This window comes from Schistocerca americana, chromosome 11 (genome assembly GCF_021461395.2).
Source record: "Schistocerca americana isolate TAMUIC-IGC-003095 chromosome 11, iqSchAmer2.1, whole genome shotgun sequence".
In the NCBI taxonomy this organism is placed as follows: Eukaryota; Metazoa; Arthropoda; class Insecta; order Orthoptera; family Acrididae; genus Schistocerca; species Schistocerca americana.
In genome coordinates, this window is record NC_060129.1 from 185,083,476 (window position 1) to 185,107,546 (window position 24,071).

The window sequence follows — 24,071 nt, forward strand, 5'->3', positions numbered from 1 at the left end:
TCAACGATGAAAAATCGGCGTTTGGTGCAGTGTAACTCAAATTTGCACCACCGGACTGATATTTTTCAACACTACCATTAACGATGTTGCATATGTGGAACTGTTTCATATATTTTGTGCTTGACTGATTGAAAATGAAGGACAACACAGCCTCTTCCAGCAAGATGGTGCAACAGCCATACATCTAATGTATCCCTGGAACGAATACGTGATGCCTTCACTGAGGAACGAACTGTTGGCAAACACTTGTGGCCATCATTTGAAGAGCAAGGTCTATGAAACAAATGCACACACGATACATCAACTGAAAAACATCACCAGCTGTGACAGCCGCAATCGATATCCGAACTTCACGACGGGTGTATCTGAATGTGCTTAGATGTGCTCAGCTGTGTACTGATATTGCAAGGGTTTGCTTTCAGCACCATCTATAAACGAACTTTTTGTTGCATTTTCATTGGAAATAAATGTTAAGTCCATTTCAGCTCTTTGTTTCCACAATTTCACTGCATTTCCTTTATACTTCCATGAGCTACTTTTATCAGCGCTACCCTGTACTTTGACATATGGTTAATCGACGTTTAGTATTAATGAACTGACAGTGTTTTAGATAGTTTTTTTCCCTGTTGTTGGCAATCCTATACACCGCGAGAATAAGTTTGTACGTGTGTCGCTAGACAGCAGTAGAATACAGTTACATTGTTATCATCTAGTGGGGATTTCATGAATGTATACAGGAAATATGCCCTTGAAAAAGCCCCCGTTTCAGTATAATAAATTTATTTTTGTGAGTGAACTGTGCTCGAGTTATTTTCTTGCCAATAACTGCAGCATACAGTGAGTCTGAAAAAAGGAAAATATTAATTCAGTCTGCAATTTATAAGGTAAAAATTTTGAAGATGAGCTTGAAAAAGAACTACTGAATCGTCCAAATTTTAATTAAATAGTCACAGACTATTGTGTAGCGAGCAATGGGAGACGAGCTGATTTCATCAATAAACAAACGAATTATGGTAAGCAAACGTATATTAACAGGTGATAAGAAGTAATTCATTTGTTGTAACTACCCATGTAGCTTACTAAATGAAGTGAAAATGGGTGGTAACATGTTTCTACACAGGTGTCACATTTTCCAATACTTTAGCAAACAAACCATTCAAAAAATTGTGTGTTTTGAAGTCGTTTGTCACTTATACTGCATATTTTTCTTTAAACAGAACTATAAATATGAAAACCCTGACACATATAATACACTAGCTCGCAAACAAATCAACATGGCAGCTGTTCGGTTTGCCTCTGCCACCAGTCACAGCGCAAGACCTGTGATGTCACGAAAACTTCAAGCTTTTGTCTCGCATACTCATAAAAGATGCGAACTGAACATACACACAACAATAAACGTCCCAGGCTTAGATTTGAAAACATGAAAAAAATTAAGCATGCAGTGAAGAAAACATACACTGCATTAAAGAGCTATCTTCAAAATGCATCTTTTAGTTAAAATTTGTTGCAATAAAAATGTTGGAAATGTGACATCGACAAATAAATACGATACCTGAAGATTACATCGTGGAGTTTCTTTTTGGTGTGATTCAGTAATTGTGTATGGAACACAGAGGAGATACAGTAAGCAAACTTTTGGCTAGCTTTTGTCCCCTCTCCTCAAAAATCTTGGTTGTGGTCACAGGCTGATCTGCAGCATAGCCCGAGGTCTAGGTTAGTTCAGATTGGCAAATTTTGCAGTTTCCCAGGTATACAAACCACATGCTACAGCTGCATATAGCTATACTAAAGACAAATATACTTTCAGAAAATACTTCAGCACTTAGATTCAATTTTAACATATTCCTCTTTTCCAGAAATTATCTTCTTGCTATAGCAAATCTGTATTTTACATAATCTCTACTCAGCCATCATGAGTTTTTCTGCAGCCAAAACAGCAGTCACCTACTTTCAGCATCTCATTTCCTAATCTAATTCCATCAGCGTCACCTGATTTAATTTGACTAAACTATATTTATACCATTTTTAAAATTTCTGTTTTAAGTTGGTCAGAATGAATACGTGGAAAAGAGATGTAAGATGAACACAAGTCCCCTACTGTTTCAGAATTGCAACACCATCAACAAACCTTCAAACAGTTTTTATTTCTAATACATTAACTTCAATTCCATTTCCAAATTTCTCCTTGTTTTTCTTCACAGATTGCTCTATGTAAAGACTGAATACCATGGGGAATAGGTTGCTACCCTGACTCACTCTGTTGTCAACCACTCCCTCCATTTTGTGTCCAACTCCTGTAACTTAGTCTTATTTCTGTAGAAGCAGTGGATAACAGTCCACTGCTTTTTATCTCTAATAACTTCAGAATTTCAGTAAGTGTATTTCACACAACACAGTCACACATTTTTTTCTGAATCTAAAGAATCTGTGAATTTCTATTTTTCTTAAGTTACCTTTGGCAGAGCAGGATTTTCACATGTATCAGCTATGCCCATGCCCAAGACCAGGGTACAAGGAACAGTGTTGCCAAGAGATCTCAATCAGTATTTGTATTTTCCACAAATTTGCTCTCTCTTCCCCACCACCTGAAAACTTGTACAGCATGTCAGCAGCACTGTCATTGGCATTGCATTTGGTTGATTGTTCAGTAGTAAAACAAAGAAAGGAAGGTTAAGGTTTAACATCCCATCAACATCAAAGTCATTAAGATGGAGCATGAGTTCTGATTGTTTCCAGCATGGGGGAAGGAAATTGGTCATGTCCTTTCAAAAGGGACTATCTTGGCATTTGGCTGTACTGGTTTAGAGAAATAATGGAAAATCTAAAGCAAGTTGGCTGGACGTAGATCTGAATATTCATCATCCCACACATGAGTAGAGTTCAGTTGTAGGTCAACTGTTAATGCCAACTAGTCATAAAGTGCCCGATTTGCAAATTTTGCATTGCTTTATGTACTAGATGACATTGGTTTGACAGTCAGACTGGAAACAAGTCTCAATGAAAGATTCTTAAGTCTAACACTAACTTTCTAGGTTAATATATTTATGGTTTCATATTAAAATACATTTACTTATTTTCTTTCTGCAGATATAGTGAACCAGTGGATTCGTTGGTTGTCATTCTAGGTTGAGAACAGCTTCTGCATTCCCCTCTGCATACACACTTTTCCTTAACCAAACTGCAAACTGCCAAAGTTGAGCCTACTCCTTTCAATTACTCCAACATAGTTTTCATTTTCTGAGCAGAAAAGTAAATAGCTGACAACATAACTTTTAATTTCTACATCCACAATACATTTGCTTTAAGTAATTCCACTACTGATTACATTTTTGTAGTAGAGAATCTTAATTCTTTAGAGCAACAAAAAATAAAAATGTCGAAAGTCTAAAATCAATGAGTGACAGAGGGACGGGGTGCCCTGAAAAGTCTCCGGCCTAGGGTGTAATGCTTGGAAATCTGGCCCTGGTCCTCAGAGATATAATTTGCTAAAAATATGAATGAAAACTGCATGCTCTGGTGCTTTCTGAAAGACAGAACAAACCCACATGACCCAAGCACAAAAAAGGTGGGCACAAACATCTCCGTTTCAGACATTCCCTACTGTGCTGAACAATTACAAAGAGAATCCTCAACTTACCGTCCAGAAAAGGGGTCACCGGGATGGACGGTATCCTCCCACTTGCAGAATTTACACGTTCATCATGCCAGTAAGACTGCAGAGGCGGAATGTGTTCGGAGCTACTTCCAGTATCGCCTTACGTGCCGCACGTATCTCAGTCCGCCACATCTTCGGTAGAGCAATCTATTGGAGACGGGTCGGGAGTTCTTGAGAGTTAGCTAAGGCTGGATCACACGCCTACATTCTGCAACTGCACTGCTTTCTGGAAGTTAACCCTAGATGCAAAAATTCATGTTCCTAACATACTTCTGGAGGTAAGAAGCGTCTCACAATTTATAAAAATACATTCACTTGTGTCAGATTACTTCCACATAATATATTTCACACAATTTGATCTAATTTAACAGACCAGTATCTACAAATTGTGCCAATGCCCAGTTTACGTCCAACATTTATGTGACAAGCTGCCAAATGTTTAAAGTAACTTACTCTAAGTAACTAATGAACAGTTAGCAAGATTACTTCATTTATTATTTGAACCAGCAGATGTTCACATGGTGCAAATGTCAGGGGCACGTCAACACAAACAAACAAACAAACCTCAAATCAAGTGGCGAGAGCACTGGAATGAGATGTCAGATTAAACAATAAAGGAAGAACACAGCTTCTTGATCGCAAATTATCAGTAAAAGAGAAAAACAAAGTCTTTCTAATCTGTATAATATTTTAAATAATTAAAAATGTTGATTTGAGAATAGTTGACACTGAAATGTTGTATTAAGCAGGAATGAAAGAACACAGCTACACGATTGCAAATCAGCGATAAAAGGAACAACCGAAGTGTCTTTCTACTATGTATATTATTTTTAAATTAATAAAAAAAAATCTTGATTTGTGCAGTCATATGAGAAAATTTACATTTAACATCTAGCCGGTGAGCATTCTTTGTGGGCGCTTACATGATGCTCAAAGTACCTAAAAGACCACTTTTTGCACCATGGAACTACAAAGCAATTACTGTGATTAAATGTTTCTAGAAATTAACTTCATGAGACTAAAATGATGGTTATTACCATGAAACAAGAGCTTTAAATTTCACAGGAAGATTAAAGAAGCAAGTCGCTACACAAGAATGTCTGATCATTACAAAAATAAAAATAAAGACAATTATAGTTGTTGTTATTATGTAGGAGTGTCGTTCATTGTATGATTTTAGGACTCCACATATATCCCAGTAAACAGAATCACACTGCACTTTAAACTAAGTAAGTGTTACTATATGACGATGATTATAATATCTGCCTCCATAGCATTGAGTACAATTATTTAACTATAATTTTGTGCCTATCAAAAAATTTTGATTCAGTTAACACACTTAAATATTATAGTGTTACAGGAATAGGCTGACCCACAGCCACACAAATTTTAAACATCATCTACAATATTACAGGAACTGCAATGGTTATCACATATGTGTATTAATCAGACTGCCGTTTACAACACAGACATCAGTTTCTCTTTGGAACTGTAAGAATTTCAGCAGTCACAAATAGTCAGATACTAAAAACATTAATCAATGTCTGGCCCACAAACACAGTTATTTGTAAATTACACCATTCCAGATTAACTCGCTGGCCCAAAAGATTTAACTCTTGCTGAGCGGGGAAAACGAGCAAATCACATTCTGGAATGCAAGAGATCTAGCCTCAAAGTAACAAAATCGTACGCTATCCCGACACTGCTCCCGGAAAGACTTTTAAAAGAGTTTTCACATGGTGTTTACAAGTGTACTATAAGCACAACAGGGCTAATATAATACTCAAAATGACTCGATGGGAATCTGTTGAGCACTTGCCACGTTGATGACACACTGCTAGGCTTCATTACGGAGACACACCGTTGTATTATACTTTTTTCAAAGTGAAGAAATTATACTGGGAACAGGTGCAATTTTAGGAGTTGTCACATAGTAATTTGTCACACAGAGGGGTGCTGCGGTAGGAATACAGCTTCAGTCCCAGAGTAATCTTACACATACACTAACACACGAGTGGGAGATGGGAACGGCAGTGTCTGCAGGATCGGCCTGTCACGGGCCCCGGTCACAGTCTGTTGAGCCTCCCGAGTGGGGATGGCAGGAGTCACTCCCATCAGTCAGTCACCGGACAGCAGGCGGAGCAACTCTTGTGCGTCTGACACCGGACAGTCATCTCCGGCACCATCCACAGGGCCGCAGGCATCCCGCCCCCCACCATCTGCGCCCTCCTCTGCCCCGGCCCGAGCACCACCCTTCCTGCCGCCGCCCCCACCTCGCTACACCATCGATATCGTCACGTTTATGCCCAGGTTGCCATTGTCGGCAAACAGCTGCGCGATGCAGGTGTCGAACACCAGGCAGTCCGAGTTGAGGATGGCAGAGGCGACCCCCTCGTGGATGGAGCGGGGCGTCGCCTCCCAAGTGAGCCGGCGCCGCTGCCCGTTCAGCTCTAGCCGGTAGGCAAACCCCTCCGCCTGCTTGCGCGACCCGATCAGCTGCACGATGGCAAAGAACTGCTGGTGGCCGTCAAACTTCTCCTGCGTGCAGAAACGTTTCAGTGTCAGTGGTTGCATTTAAAAATGAAACACTTAAAATGTCGACCAATACAGCTGAACTTTAAAACGACAATATCGGTTACAGTGACAACTCGGCTATAACGTTGTAATTTCTGTAGTACTGCCATATTCCTCGTAAGGAACATACTTCTAATCCTCATTTAATGTGACAAATGTACCTCGTACATGACATTTTCAGCTTCACTTAGCAACAAGATTTTACAAGAATCAATGAACTGTAGAAGGCAATCTGTTTTTGTTAATAAGCGACCTGGCATTGTCTTCTCCTCTACCCTCTCATCAACAATAGGTGTAATATAGACTCCTCACCTCATTATTACACTAGTTCATTCACACTACAGTACTGGTAACGATGACAGAACACACACCAACAGTACATGTGATGTCAGTGTCCATAACAACTGCTATGAAGCAAAAGCATTTTTGAGCAGCATGGCCAGTAAAAGAAATATTTACGTAATGGACGAAAAAATGAAAGTGATTCATGAAATCGAGAGTGGAACTCAAAAGGATGACGTGGGTTGTCAAATTTGGCATTGTTAATTCCGCAGTCTAAACAATTTGGAAAACAAGTACGAAATTGTTACTGTGTTTGAACAAAATTGACCTAAAATTAAGCAGTTACAACAGGCTGAATAAAGCGATGTGGACAAAGCACTGCTTAAGTGGTTTAAGCATCAGAGAAGCATTCACGTTCTCCTTACGGTGAAAGTGAAGAATTTGCCAAGAAATTTAGAAGATGAGGAATTTCTGTGCAGCAGTGGCTGGATTGACAGATTCAAGCAACATCACGGCATTATTTTCGGCAATGAGCGATGAATCCCATAGAGTAAAAACTGAAATAATCCAACAATGGCTCTCTACCACGTGGTCTACCATCTGTGAAGGATATGCAGACTGTGACATCTTAATGTAGATGAGACTGCCATTTTCTGTTAATTGGCATCAGACAAGATTATGAAATTCAAGGGCAAAAAATGTGTTGGCGGCATGTTATCTACAGAATAAATAATAGTTACAGTTTGCGCCGACACAGATGGAAATGAGAAGAAAAAATTGCACACGATAGATAAATCAGAAAATCTTAAGATATTTTAAGCATGTAAAAAATCTGCTTATTCACTACAATGCTAATAAAAAGTCCAGAATGACCTCTGAACACTTTGAAGCTGAAATAAGGCATTGGGATGGGAAGCTTAGGCTACTTGTTCTTGTTGATAACTGTCCAGCACATTCTGCACACTCTGGCCTGGAAAATATTAAGCTCATTTTTCTTCCTTCAAATATGACAAACTTATTGCAGCCCATGGACCAAGGAGTAATTATGAGTCCGAAATGCCACTATTTTTCGCTCATATCACCAAAAGTGATCCAATGCCTTGAAAAAAAAGACAGGATTATACTATTACACTGATGGATGTGATCAGATGCATTGCCAAAGCTTGGCGCCAGGGCACAGCCCAAACTACCAAGAGCTGTGTCATGCAGGAACCACTACTGAAGGAATAAATGCTGCTGAAACTGAAGACACGTTTGCTGACACTGATTATCTGTTGCTGCCTGCACTGCTGCCAGAAATCAACTGCAAGAAGTGCCTATCCCTATTGTGAGTGACACTTCAGAAGCCATCAGAATTGTGAACCTGTTCTTTGAAACTAGAGGAGGGGGCAATGAAATTGCAGATGAAATAATGAACACAGAATGTAATTTAGAAATGTGGGTATTGGGCAAATAGACAGCAGAGTAAAATGACTGATTACTTCACTCCTAAGTAAAGAAGTTTGGTGAGAACTTGACGTACTGCTGTGTATATTGTGAATACAGTATATACAGCTGCATGTACAGTGCTTAAGAATGAATACTGTATGTAAAACTAAAAAAGGTTAAATAAATTTGTTCTTTGCCATTTGTCACCAAAATAAACTAAAAATATGAATCTCAATCACAATGACAATCATTTACATCATCATCATCATAATATTCGAGGATCTTTGAATATTGTTATAGCCAGGTTCCACTGTCGTTCACACTTTACAAAACTGTTTGTAAGTCGTCATTTACAGCTGTAAGATATTTGACAAATCTCATTGGTTGTTAAAAAGTAGCTGCCTCAGCAGTGTGTTAATGCAGAGAGCATTACCCTGTTTTAATGTACCAACAAACACAGGCATATTTTTTTATTAATAGTTTATCTTCTCAGGATTTTACTGCTGTCATACAGTTTGCACTAAGTAGTTAAAATTTGTTGAGTACATTATGAGATTTTCACTCTCCTTAGTAATTAGATTACATACTTGGGAAAGTTAATGATGTTGGGTAAAAACACTAAGTATGAGGTAGCATACTGTTTATGAAATGTAAACCTTCAAATTCTCTTATAAAAACTAAAATTTATTACAAATTCAGCTCAACACTAAATTATTCAATTGATGTTGGTGAATGTTTGCGACCAACAATAACAGACTAATAAATGACATTCCAGAAAATAAACCATTGTATCAAAACTTAAACAACATTTATCATTTTTCAATGAAAAATGACAAACTAGGCAATGAACAGGCTAATAAACAACGAAAATTACTGTAATATGGCAATTTTAAATGTTAATCACCTAGAAAGAAAATTATATTTTAAACCGATTGTTATACGAATGTAGTCAATGCATTACAGGTTCAAATTGCGGTTTGGCACAAATTTTCATTTTTCACCATTGACTTATTTCAATGCCTCATTAAAGCAAAATTTGGAAATTTCTTCTGTCAGGTGTAAGTTAATATAAAATGAAAATCAACTTTGCTGATGATGTGTGAAGTTCTTTATTATTTACTCAAGACAGCTAGCACTCAATCATAAAACTGGACATCAGAAAATAATGACAACTTCTGTGTGGAGATTCAGACAGATCAGTAAACTTCACCCACTACACATTTCATTATTTATCATTGTGCGAACTTCTTCAGAGTTCTGAGATAAGGTTGCAGCACCCACACTTTGTTCACTGCAATTGCATTTTTACCTCTGTGAACTCTGTAAAATTTCGTGCACTGTTTTGTTTAATTTGATGCAGCGCAGTAAGTATGATGGATACCAAATAGAAATTCAGTCCTTTATCGGGCAAAGACATCAGACTGTAAGATGTACAAAAATCAAATTTTTTCACCAAATAGTTTCCGAAAAATCAGACGATAAGTATTTCATATCGGCTGGAATGCCATCTCTCAGCCCAGGCACCAGCAAAGCCATTCTGGTCTGAGCTGCCAGAGCGGGCGGTCACGTGTGCGTGAGGTGTGCTTGCTTGTGTGAGTGAATGCTGTGTGTTTCTCTTTCTTTTTCTGACACGGGCTGTGGCTGAAAGCTTGTGTGTAAGTGTCTTAATTGTGTCTGCCTGCAACTTCATGTGTCATCTTTATGGTAACGACTGATGTGTCTTACTTTGTATGCACAAGTCATTTACAGATAAGTACAAATCATTTACAGCTACTCAAATTATACGAACAGCAACAGTGGCCAAACATGGACAGATCCGTTACAACTGTTCAACATGACAGTGCATATTATTCAATACTAAACAAAAGTGTGTCACTAACAATATAACAACACAATCAGGTAACATAAAATTATATAATTTCATGCAAAATTATAAACACAAAAAAGCCTAGGTAAATAAACCTTTTACCTGTTAACACTACGCTTTGCAAGATACGTATTTGAAAAAAACGGAAGTTATCAAGATTTCAATTTTCCACATGCTAGTGTGCCAGACATAATAATCTAATACTCTCATTTTGAGAATTAGGAATAGGATGCCTGGCTATTTAATGTGGCAAGCATTCAAATTGAACCAGTCCAGTGATAAGGAACTGACACAGAGTGCAGCTTGCAATTCTGGAACTGTAAAAAATGCTTTACACTTTCCAGTACATCAACTATTTTGATGACTTCTGAAATTAATGCTGTTTCATTAAAAAAAAACTTTAACAGAATCATCAATAGAGAGTGACAGTGATGAGTACACACCTCCCAGAACGAATGTCAGTTAAACTAACAAGATTAAAAAATTAAATTGCTATCAAATTTTATTGGAAAAAACATAAACAAGACAAACGTTAAAGGGAATCAAAATATGGAAAAGTCAAGTTTCAAGTTTCAGGATTTAACTACTAAGGACAAACAATCCAGCCACATGCTGTGGACACAACAGCTAATACAAATAGAGCCAGAAAAATGGGAATCGCATTCCACTTAATAAACAAAACATACAGTCCCTTAAAGAACACATACAATAAAAGAGCCTTTATCTATTAATACAATATTATGGCATTACAATATGGTGATTAAAGCTAGTGTCTCTAGGTCTCAAACTGTCATACGGTAAATGCAGCCAGGCAGTTAAATAATTTGGAGAAGAAAGACAGAAAATCTTATAGATCCGAAGTGTGAAAATGAGAATACATACAGGGTGACACAGAATAACACGAATGTTTGAAATGAGTAGTGGGAGCCATGGGCAGGTGGCAGAACTGTGGGTTCGTGACCATTTAGTAAGTAAACAGGTCGTCATTTCAGTAATCACGGATCAGTGGAATGGAAAACTGCATGCATTAGACACAAAAATGTTTTAAAAACAATTATGGTTTGGTAGCAGCGCAGAGGGAGTTTCGACGTTTTTAAAATTTAGGACGTCATGATGCGGTTCCACCAAAACACACGATAAAATACTGAATTAATAACTTTAAAGAGACTGTATCTGCCCTTAAGAAGAAACCAACAGGACGACCAAGAAGTGTGCATTCTCCAGCGAAACTGATGTTGTATGCGAGTCTGTCTCACGGAGCCCACAGCATTCAATTCGTATGCAAGCAGCAGTGGTTGGAATGTTCCAGGGGAGTGTTCGCAGAACTTGTCACCCTGATTTAAAATTTCAACCGTACCAGCTACAGATGGTGCAATAATTGAAAGAAAACAATTACCGGTTAGGATTAGGATTCTGCCAACAAATGGTATCAAAAACAAACAACGACGAATTTCTATACAAGTTGTGGATGTCAGATGAGGCACATTTTCACCTCTCATGTTATGTGAATAAACAGAGCTACCGATATTGGGCAAACACAAATCCTAATGACGTTCACAAGCGCCCTCTACATGCTAGTAAAGTGACAGTATGGTGTGGTGTTTCATCACATGGGATTATTGGACTGTATTTTCTTACAAATGAATTGGGAAATGCAATAACTGTCAATGCCAATCGTGACGTGGAGATGTTATGAACTTTCGTTACACTTTCCAAAGTTCAAGAAGCCTGGTTTCAATAGGATGACAATCAATGGTATGTGTGCGAGAAATGTTTGGCAACCGTGTGATCTCACGATTCGGTAACATTCCCTGGCCCCCTAGATTGCCAAATTTATCAGTTTGTGATTTTTTCTTGTGGGGCTACCTCGAGAGCAAAGTCTACATGACTATCAAGAATCGTGGATGGGATTAAACACAGAATTCAGGATGCAATTCACAGTATCCCAGCTGAGATGATACAGCAGTCAATGAGGAATCTCAGCAGCAGGATTCACAAATGTATTTATACATGAGGACACCATCTAAAGGACTTAATTTTTAAAAAATGGTAAATGCCATCAATGTTTGGTAAATGGCAAAGCAGTAAGGTTTCAATCATTATGAATGCAATTTCTTTCCTTAATCACTCCTAGTTTTATTGGATTGTGTAAATGTTCCCATTTTTCTGTGTCACCCTGTACATATCACATGATAAAGTGGAGAATTATGTTTTATGGACACTAAAAAAGAATGGATAAAGAGAGGCTGACAAAAAACATTCAATTTGTGAAGCTTCAGTTTCTCACTGCTTAATTCATGATGAAACAGTTCATGAATGGCTGGATGTCAGTGTTGAACAGGAACAATATTTGAGCAAGTAACTATCTTGCACCACCAGGCGTACTGACCGACTGCTTAGGGATGGCTCACAGAACTCCCCTCCCCCCCCCCCCCCCTCCCTCCGACTCGATATATCTCAGGTCAGTCTTCTATCGACACGTTGCTCTGTCTTCAGTTTGTGCCCAGGAATGTGTGCTGGTAGTATCTTTTACTGCCTGAGCCTGAAGTCCATTCACTGTGGGTACCTCTTTCCTCTTCTTAATAAGACCAAGTGTGAAACGGGGGTGACTGTGCTTTTTTTTTATCAATAGGATTGCTTCATTCCTCTGGAGACCTGCTGTTAGAAGAGGGGCCAGGTCTTTCATATACTCTGTGTAGAATCAAACTGGTAACCAGCCCAGTCTAGTGCCCTTTTCACTGTCAAGCTATTTCAGTTGCCTTTTTATTCCTTTGTCACTTATTCTGATTTGGGTTCTTGTCATTCATGCGGCAATTTAAAAGAGGAAGTTATCAAGATTGGATTTCTACATACTAGTGTGCCAGACATAATAAGCTAATTCTCTCATTTTGAGAATTAGGAATAGGGTGCCTGGCTATTTAATGTAGCAAGCATTCAAATTGAACCAGTCCAATGATAAGGAACTGACACAGAGTGCAGCTTGCTATTCTGGAACTGTAAAAAATGCTATATACTTTCAAGTGTATTAACTACTTAATAACTTACCTAACTTAATAATATTTTACTAAAAATCTTTAACAGAATAATCAACAGAGAAACAATGACGAGTACACACCTCAGGGCCCAAATCAATTAAATTAACTAAATTAAATTGCTATCAAATCTACCTTCATAGACATTCCATGGTTTTATGACAAATTTTTTATTATTATTTTTATTTTATTAAAACTGCTCTGAATCTAGTTTACGTGCAACCTATTATTATTCAATTGTGTATTGAAAAAAATAGTATGAAAATGAAGAGAAACCAACAGAAGAATGGTTGTTATGTAAGTTGAAACTTGGGAAACATGTTAACTTGAACCTGACTCCTTAGTTTATGCTGATTACTTCGCAATGTTAGTAGAAAACTTACAGGATGCAATCAAACAGATAAACATTCTCTAGGCGGCAGCAGAAAAATTGGATTCAAAGTTTTGTTGGAAAAAAATCATAAACGAAACCAATGTTAAAGGGAATCAAAATACGGAAAAATCAAGTTTCAGAATTTAAATATTCAGGAGAAACCATCCAGCCACATGCTGTTCACACAGGAGCTGATACAAATAGAGCAAGAATAATGGAAATGACATTTCACTTAATACACAGCACATACATTCACTTAAGGAACACATACAATAAAAAAGCCACATCTAATAATACAACACTAAGGCACTAAAAGTGACGGTTAAAACTTTATGTCGTTATGCCTCAAAATGCCTTACCATAAACACAGCCCAGTAGTTGAATAATTTGGAAAAGAAGGAGAGGAATTAAAAAATTACAAATCCAAAGCATGAAAATGGGATTTAGAAATTGAGAAGCAAGGACGTGTATGCAAGAACAGGGTATATGAAAACACAGAGGATTACATTTGCTGGCCAACTAAGAAAGAATGGATAAAAAGAGACTGACAAAAAATACTGAAAATGTGATTCTTCAGTTTCTCTCGGCTGAATTCACGATGAAACAGTTTGTGAATGGCAGGATGTAAGTGTCAAACAGGCACAATATTTCAGCATACAACTACATTGCATCACCAATTGTGCTGACAAAAACAGGTGGTATAGCATAGCAAACAATACAGGCAAGACTTGAACTATGGGGGGGCAGGGGGGGGGGGGGGGGGACTGGATGAAATGGTTCTCTTGCAGAAAATCTGAAGATTTCATTTAAAAGACAGATCACTGCGGGCTAAAGTTGTTCCTTTCATTAAACAGTGCCAAATTTAGAAAACTTAATGAGGACCTCTAGAAAAATAATACGAGATCTTTCTATAAAACTTTTAAATTTGCCTTACAAAAATACTGAGGACCAAATCTATGTTTCAAATATGAAAAAGAAAAGCTGCTGCTAAATAATCAGGAAGGCTGTATAATATGGGCAGGATACTTTCAGAACATGAACATTAACAAAAGCAAAATGAGAATAATGGAATGTAGTCTAATGAAGTCTGTTGGTGCTGAGGGAATTAGGTTAGGAAATGAGACACTTAAAGTAGTAAACGAGTTTTGCTATTTGGGGAGCAAAATAACTGATCATAATCGAAGTAGAGGGGATATAAAATGTAGACTGGCAATGGCAAGGAAAGCATTTCTGAAGAAAAGAAATTTGTTAACATCGAGTATAGATTTAAGTGTCAGGAAGTCGTTTCTGAAAGTATCTGTATGGAGTGTAGCCATGTATGAAACATGGACGATAAATAGTTTGGACAAGAAGAGAATAGAAGCTAACGAAATGCGGTGCTACAGAAGAATGCTGAAGATTAGATGGGTAGATCACATAACTAATGAGGAGGTATTGAACAGAATTGGGGAGAAGAGGAGTTTGTGGCGCAACTTGACTAGAAGAAGGGATCGGTTGGTAGGACATGTTCTGAGACATCGAGGGATCACCAATTTAGTATTGGAGGGTAGTGTGGAGGGTAAAAATCGAAGAGGGAGACCAAGAGATGAATACACTAAGCAGATTCCGAAGGATGTAGGTTGCAGTAGGTACTGGGAGATGAAAAAGCTTGCACAGGATAGAGTAGCATGGAGAGCTGCATCAAACCAGTCTCGAGACTGAAGACCACAACAACAACAAACTTTCAGAAGCTTCTAAACTATGAAAAACTGAGAGAGAAGTTCCCAATGCAAGTTCCACATAATAAATTTGAAGATCCACAACTATAAAATTTTCAGGACATCCAACAGATCATTAGTGAGCTAGAAAACAACAAAGTTCAGGGGAGAACAATTTTGTTGCAGAAATGTGAATGACTGAACTGTCGGACAACTATAAAAAGAAATCCAAAACATCTGGAGGACTGAACAAATACCAGAAGTTTGGAAAATAGCACTTACTCATTCACTACACGCAAAAATGAAGGTTAGGGGTGGGGGCAACCATTTGGTGGAGAAAGTAAGTATGAAATTGGGAGCAGTATCAAATTTAAAAGATTATTATTATTTTTTTTATTATTATTTACTCTATCAACAATCTATCATACACACATCTAAGAAAGTTTTGCATCACTCTGGTTCCCAGAATTCCTGAAGATATACGTTGACTGCGGATATTGTATCACAGACAGAGAGACTTTGACTGTTCAGAGATGTCACAAAACCCACCCAAAAAAGGTAAACAATCACGCATGAGCAGCACCTATTAGACAGAGGGGGTGAGACAGCACATCAGTTCCAGTCATTCCACCAGGAAGAAGGTACACGTCTTGTGTTGCCTGTAGTTCAATTATGCCTAGATGGTCAATACCGCAGTTCAATCATGTCCACATTGTTACTTTGTGCTAGGAAGGGCTATCAACAAGTGAAGTGTCCAGGCAACTCAGAGTGCACCAAAGCGATGTTGTTCAGACATGGAGGAGATACAGAGAGACAGGAACTGTTGATGACATGCCTCACTCAGGCCATCCAAGGGTTACTACTGCAGTGGGTGACTGCTACCTACCGATTGTGGCTCTGAGGAACCCTGACAGAAACGCCATGTTGAATAATGCTTTTCGTGCAGCCACAGGACGTCGTGTTATGACTCAAACTGTTCACAATAGGCTACATGATGCGCAACTTCACTCCCGACATCCGTCTTTGCAACTATGAATCCATGCAGCGCGGTATAGATGGGCCCAACAACATGCCAAACGGATTGCTCAGGATTGGTATCACATTCTTCACTGATGAGTATCTCATATACCTTCAACCAGACTATCGTTGGAGACCTGTTTGGGGGCTGAACACCTCAGATACACAGTCCATGAATGCAGCAAGGTGGAGAGTCCCTGCTCTTTTTGGGGTGACATTACATGGAGCCGACGTATGCTGCTGGTGGTCATGGAAGGCTGTACGATACGTGAATGCCATCCTCCGACCAATAGTGCAACTATATCGGCAGCATATTGGCGAGGCATTTGTCTTCACGGACAACACTTCGCACCACCATCATGCACATCTTGTGAAGGACTTCCTTCAGGGTAACAACATCACTCGACTAGAGTGGCCAGCATGTTCTCCAGATATGAACCCTATCGACCAAGCCTGGGACAGATTGAAAAGGACTGTTTATGGATGGTGTGACCTACGAACCACTCTGAGGTATCTATGCCAAATCGCCATTGAGGAGTGGGGCAATGTGGACCAACCATGGCTAGATGAACTTGGGGATAGTATGCAATGAATAATACAGGCATGCATCAATGCAAGAGGATGTGCTACGGGGTATTAGAAGTACCAGTGTGTACAGCAATCTGGACCATCCCCTATGAAGGTCTTTCTGTATGGTGGTACAACGTGCACTGTGTGGTTTTCATGAGCAATAAAAAAGAGTGGAAATGATGTTTATCTTGATCTGTATTCCAATTTTCTGTACAGGTTCCGGAACTCTCAGAACCGAGGTGATGCAAAGCTTTTTTCGGTGTGTGTGTTTTCTAGAGCAGAGAACTGAAAATTTTTATTAGATCCCTGACAAATGCTCATTGTAATGAGATTTTTGTTCCCACACAATACCTCATCACAGTGAATATATCACTGAAGATATTAAAGCCACAATTAAGTTTAATATTTGGCAATCACAAATCACTTACAGCTAACCTAATGATACAATATAGTAATAACAGTGAAGAATCATGGGCATGTCAGCTATTAATGTGACAGTGTGTTTTCCTCTGTACTAAACAAAAGAGTATTAGTAACAATATGTCAACTCAAGTACACAACATAAAATTAGAAAATCCCACTCAGAATTAAACAACAGACAATAATACACAGTTAAATAATACTTCTACCTGTTGACAGTTTCCCCACTTTATTTGATGGCATCAAATGCAGTGTTTGGGTAATGAATTGTTCCTTATAGATGTACAGCATTAAACCATAAATATGTACACTTAGCTAGATACATATTGGAAAATAGTTACGTATAGTAAAATAGATTTCATCACACATATACTATTGTTCCAGACATAATAATCTAATTCCCTCATTTTGAGAATTAGGAATAGGGTGCCTGGCTATTTAATTTAGCAAGCATTCAAATTGAACCAGTCCAATGATAAAGACCTGACACAGAGTGCAGCTTGCAATTCTGGAACTGTAAAAACAGCAACACACTTTCCAGTACATCTACTACTTAATGGCTCACCTAACTTAATGTAATTAAAAAACTTGAACAGAATAACAAGTAGAGAGTGAGTGACAGTTATGAGAACACACCCCAGAGTCAATATCAGTTAAATTAACTAAATTAAATTGCCATCAATTCTACCTTCATAAACATTTGATGGTCTGCTTCTATACGTCAAGTTTATTATTATTTTATTAAAATTGCTCTGAATCCAGTTCACTTGCAATATACCACAATTTGATTCAGGTAAGCTCTACACGATGTTCAAGAAGTTCCTGTATCTGTTGAAAAGAAACTAATCCACACACGAGATGCGTGAGGATTATTATTCAATTCCATGTTGAAGAAGGTAGTATGAAAAGAGAGAAAAATGAACAGAAGAATAGTGACTATGTGAGTAGAAACTCGGGAAACACAGACCAACTTGGACTTGACTTCTTAGTTTTTGCTGATTATTTTGCAAAATTTGCAGGAAACCTACAGGATGCAACAACGAAGATAAATAACGAAGATAAATAACACAGATAAATATGCTCAAAGTGGAACCAGAAAAATTGGATTTCAAACTTTTTCGAAAAAACCATAAACAAAACAAACATTAAAGGGATTCAAAACACGGAAAAATCAATTTTTAGAATTTAGATATTCAGGACAAATGATTCAGCCAAATGCCTGGACACAGCAGCTAATACAAACACAGTCAGAAAAATGGAAATGGCTTTTCACTTAACAAGCAACATATGCAGTCACCTAAAGAACACATACAATAAAAAAAGAGTCCTTATCTGTTATTACAATATGATGGAAAAATGACGAGGTGATTAAAACTGGGTGTCTTTATGCCTCAAAATGTATTACCGTAAACGCAGCCAAGGAAGTGAAATAATTTGGAGGGGAAGGAGAGAAATTCAGAAAATTATAGCTCCAGGGTATGAAAATGGGATCTGGAAACTGAGAAGCAAGGATGCAAGAACTAGGAACATAATATATAAAATGAGAAAGTGGACAATTACATTTTATGCCCTCCCACCACTCTGACTTGCTCTCTCCCAGATCCATGCCAAGCATCTCTCCACTGCTGTCTTCCATCGACACACGGTTCTGCCTTCAGCTTGTGTCGCAGGATGTGTGCCTGCAGTATCTTTCACTGCCTGCCCCTGAAGTCGGTTCACTGTGGAGTACCTCCTTACTCTTCTTAATAAGACCAAGTGTGAAATGGGAGTGACCTGTGCTTTTTTTTAATCATTAGGGGAGCTTCACTCCTCTAGAGACCTGCTGTTGGAAGAGAGGCAAGGTCTTTCATATACTCTGTGTAGAATCAAACTGGTATCCCATTAAGTCCAGTGGCCTTTCCACTGTCGAGCTATTTCAGTCGATTTTCTATTCCTTTGTCACTTATCCTGATTTTCTATCTTGACGTTCATGCGACGATTTAAAAGAGGAATTTACTAAGATTTGTTTTCCAAACACTAGTGTGCCAGACATAATAATCTAATTCTCTCATTTTGAGAATTAGGAATAGGGTGCCTGGCTATTTAATGTAGCAAGCATTCAAATTGGACCAGTCCAATGATAAGGAACTGACACAGAGTGCAGCTTGCTATTCTGGAACTGTAAAAAATGCTTTACACTCTCCAGTACATCTACAATTTCGATGACTTATCAAACTTAAAGCTGTTTCATTAAAAAAAATTAAAAAACTTAAAACAGAGTAATCAATAGGTAGTGACAGTGATGAGTGCACACATCAGAACAAATGTCAGTTAAATTAACTAATTTAAATTGCTATCAAATTTTATTATTTAAAAAAAAAACCACAACGTTAAAGGGAATCAAAACATGGAAAAATCAAGATTCAGAATTTGAATACTAAGGAGAAACAATCCAGCCACAAGCTGTGGACACAGCAACTAATACAAATAGAGCTAGAAAAATGGAAATGGCATTCCACTTAATAAACAAAACATACAGTCCCTTAAAGAACACATACAATAAAAAGAGTATCTATTAATACAATATTATGATTAAAGCTAGTGTCTCTATGCCTCAAACTGTCATACTGTAAATGCAGCCAGGCAGTTAAATAATTTGGAAAAGAAAGACAGAAAATCTTATAGATCTGAAGTATGATAATGAGAATATATACAGGGTGACACAGAATAACACGAATGTTTCAAATGAGTAGTGACAGCACTGCAGGTTCGTGACATTTGGCGAGTGAACAGTCTGCCATTTCAGTAATCTTAGATCAGTGCATCTGACAACAGCATGCGTTAGCCATAAAAATGTTTCTTAAAAACAATGATAGTTTGGTAGCCGCGTAGAGGGAATTTTGACCTTTTTATAATTTGCGATGTCTTTATGCCATTCAATGGAAACATGATAAAATGTTGAATTAATAACTTTGAAGAGATTGGATCTGCCCTCAAGAAGAAACCAACAGGTCGACCAAGAAGTGTGCGTTGTCCAGCGAAGTCTGTAAGTGAGTCTGTCTTACGGAGCCCACGGCATTCAATTCATAAGCAAGCAGCAGTGGTTGCAATGTCATGGGAGAGTGTTCACAGGATTCTTCATCATGATTTAAAATTTCATCCTTACAAACTACAGATGGTGCAACAATTGAAAGACAACGATTATCGGTTATGATTAGGATTCTGTCAAAAATGATAACAAAAATAAACAATGACAATGAATTTCCTAACAAGTTGTGGATGACAGATGAGGCCCATTTTCCTCTCACACATTATGTGAATAAACATAACTACTGTTACTGGGCAAACACAAATCCTAATGACATTCACGAGTGACCTTTACACACTAGTAAAGTGACAGTATGGCGTAGTGTTTCATCACATGGGATTATTGTAACATATTTTTTCGCAAATGAACAGGGAAAAGCATTAACTGTCAATGCCGTGGAGATGTTACGAACTTTCGTTACACCTGCATTGAACGACTTTCCAAATGTTCAAGAAGCCTGGTTTCAACAAGATGGAGCGACATCACATATTGTCGGCAATCAATGGCACATATGCAAGAATTGTTTGGCAACCATGTGATCTCACGATTTGGTAACATTCCCTGGCCCCCTAAGATCATCAGATTTATTAATACACGATTTTTTCCTGGCGCGGCTACCTCAAGACCAAAGTCTACACGACTCTACCAAGAATCCTGGATAAGTTAAAACAGAGAATTTGGGATGCAATTCAGAGTATCCCAGCTGAGATGTTGCAACGGTCATTGAGGAATCTCAGCAGCAGGATTCACAAATGTATTTATACAGGAGGACACCATCTAAAGGACTTAATTTTAAAAAAATGATAAATGCCATCAATGTTTGGTAAATGGCAAAGCAGTAAGGTTTCAATTATTATGAACGAAATTTCTTTCCTTAATCACTTCTAGTTTTATTGGATTGTGGAAATGTTCCCGTTTTTCAATGTCACCCTGTACATATCATATGATAAACTGGAGAATTATGTTTTATGGGCACTAGGAAAGAATGGATAAAGAGAGGCTGAAAAAAAAAATATTCAACTTGTGAAGCTTCAGTTTCTCCCTGCTTAATTCAAAATGAAACAGTTCATGAATGGCTGGATGTCAGTGTTAAACAGGAACAGTATTTCAGCCAGCAACTACGTTGCATCACCAGGTGTGCTGACTGTTGTGCATCAGTACTTTCATCTCCCCCCCCCCCCCCCCCCCCTCGACTCGATATCTCTGAGTTCTATCTTCTATTGACACAACACTCTGTCTTCAGTTTGTGCCCTGGAATGTGTGCTGGCAGTATCTTTTACTGCCTGCGCCTGAAGTCCGTTCACCATGGGGTACCTCTTTCCTCTTCTTAATAAGACCAAGTGTGGAAAGGGAGTGACCTGTGCCCTTTTTTTTTTATCATCAAGGTTGCTTCCTCCTCTAGAGATCTACAGCACACTGCTGTTGGAATATGGGCAATGTCTTTTGTATACTCTGTGTATCATCAAACTAGTATCCCATCAAGTCTGGTGAACTTTTCACTGTCGAGCTATTTCAGTTGCCTGTCTATTCCTTTTCTCTTATTCTGATTTGGGTTTTTGTCATTCTTGTGACGAGTTAAAAGAGGATGCTATCAAGATTTCAGTTTTCCACATGTTAGTGTGCCAGACATAATAATCTAATTCTCTCATTTTGAGAATTAGGAATAGGGTGCCTGGCTATTTAATTTAGCAAGCATTCAAATTGAACCAGTCCATTAATAAGGAACTGACACAGAGTGCAGCTTGCTATTCTGAAACTGTAAAAAATGCTATACACTTTCCAGTGCATTTACTACTTAATGATATTTTATTAAAAAACTTAAACAGAATAATCAACAGAGAGACAGTGATGAGCACACGCCTCAGGGCCTATTTCAATTAAATTAACTAAATTATATTGCTAGCAAATCTACCTTCATACACATTTCACGGTTTTATGACAATTTTTTTATTATTATTTTTATTTTATTAAAACTGCTCTAAATCTAGTTCACATGCAACCTATTATTATTCAATAGTGTATTGAAGAAAACAGTATGAAAATGAAGAGAAACCAACAGAAGAATGGTTGTTATGTAAGTTGAAACTTGGGAAACAGGCCACCTTGAATCTGACTTCTTAGTTTATGCTGATTATTTAGCAATGTTAATAGAAAACCTACAAAATGCAAACAAACAGATAAACATTCTCTTTGCGGTAGTAGAAAAACTGGATTCCAAGTTTTGTTGGAAAATATCACTAACAAAACCAGTGTTAAAGGGAATCAACCTAACGAACTAGACCCTCCAACTTTCAAAGAAGTAGAAAAAAATTCTTAAAGAACAAAAAAATTATAAGGCATGTGGAGAAGACCAGGTTTTCATTGAAATGTGGAAATATGCAAGTGACACAGTCAAGACCACCTCACACATGGCTCTAACAAAAATTTGGGTAACAGAACGATTTCCCGAACATTGGACCACAGCTATCATCCACCCACTACACAAAAAGGGAGATAAGAGCAACCCAGACAACTACAGAGGAATCTCTCTCCTAGATTGCACATACAAATTTCTATCCAAGATCCCGTATGAAAGAATCAAGGAGCAATTAGAACAGGAGTTAGGGGAATATCAGGGAGGTTTCAGACCATGGAGAAGCTGTGCAGAGCAGATAATTAGTTTAAAATTGATCATGGCATACTACAAGAAATGGAACAAACCTCTGGCAATAACATTTGTAGATTTTAAGACGGCATATGACTGTCTCCACAGACCTTCAGCATTAAAAATTTTAAGAAATCCAGGACTCCATCCAAAACTAATTAAAATAATACATCTCACTCTAACCAACACCAAATCAAAAGTGAAGTTTAGAGGAGAAATTTCGGAACCATTCCTCATAAAAACAGGCTTAAGACAAGGTGACTGCTTATCACCATTACTGTTCAACTGTGCACTGGAATACATAATGAGAGAATGGTACAATGACAATCCAAAGAGGATAACAATTGGAAGTGCAAAAGATGATATTAGCTTAAACTGCTTGGGATTCACTTATGATCTTGCTCTCCTAACCAACACTGTTCAAGAAGCCAGGCAACAAGTGAAATCACTACAAGAAATAGCAGAGAAAGTAGGCCTTAGAATATCATTTGAAAAAATGGAGATTATGCTAACTGATCCACCACTTGCAAACAAAATTACAATAGGAGAACAGGAAATCAAAATTGTTGATAAATTTAAATATTTAGGCGAAATAATAACATACAATCTAAATGAGGAGCCATCATGGCAGAATAGAATAAAAAAACTGAACTAAGCAAATTACATTACCAAAACTACATACAACAAAAAAAGCCTATCTATAGATGCAAAATTGAAACACTATAAAACAGTTACACAGCCAGAAATAACGTATGCAGCTGAAACTATCTTCAAAACAACTAATACAGCAGAAATTGACAGAATACTAAAAATAGAAGAATAATTAGGACACGTATAAATAAACAGTATAAAATAAATGGACATTGGAGAATAGCATCAAATGAAACAATATATAAGAAAATAGAACCAGTCATGAGCACAATCAGGAAGAAACGCATCTCATTCTTTGGACATCTGATGAGAACTCCAGAAAACAGAATTAGTAAAAAAATAATACAAAAATTGTGGAATAGCAAGAGTGACATTAAATGGATCACAGAAATTAAGGAAGATATAAAAGAACTTCAAATAACTGTAGATGACCTAAAAAACAAGACAGAGAAAACCAGAATACTGCAAGACCCGCAAACCAGACTACAAATGAAAATCAATAAAAAGAGTACAAGAAGAGTTGTCTCAGATGAAGAAAGAAAGAAAATATCTGAAAGAATGAAGAAATATTGGGCAGACAGAAGAGCAAAACACCTTTCATATAAGAATAGCCTCTAATAATTATATTACCTAAATATATTAAGTTACTGTTGAACCAAATTGTATCCCTATGTAACAACTTGTTCAGAACTTTGTATTTTTGACTAGAGTGGTCCAATGAGCAATTACATAAACTGTTATAGCTTGATACCAGTGCCTACCAATTTTAATTGTATATTACAGCACTGAGG

General features: G+C 37.7%; 2 protein-coding genes across 4 annotated transcripts in view; both read right to left on the reverse strand.

Annotated features, from left to right (window-relative positions):
• LOC124553647 (serine/arginine repetitive matrix protein 2-like) overlaps positions 1 to 24,071 on the reverse strand; it is a 330,049-nt gene that overhangs the window by 257,559 nt on the left and 48,419 nt on the right. For 2 of the 3 annotated variants that reach the window (XM_047127525.1, XM_047127522.1), the window contains exon 1: positions 3,641 to 3,824. The exons of the other annotated variant lie outside the window; for it this stretch is intronic. The gene's annotated coding sequence lies outside the window, so the exon portion shown is untranslated. Of the gene's footprint in view, positions 1 to 3,640; positions 3,825 to 24,071 lie in introns of those variants that run through there. 3 annotated transcript variants of the gene reach the window in all.
• The window catches only part of LOC124553648 (E3 ubiquitin-protein ligase SIAH1-like), a 68,297-nt gene continuing 48,204 nt past the window's right edge, over positions 3,979 to 24,071 (reverse strand). The window contains exon 3 of the mRNA XM_047127526.1: positions 3,979 to 6,196. Within this exon, the coding sequence (XP_046983482.1) occupies positions 5,936 to 6,196 (261 nt within the window). The 3' untranslated portion in view covers positions 3,979 to 5,935. The remainder of the gene's footprint in view (positions 6,197 to 24,071) is intronic.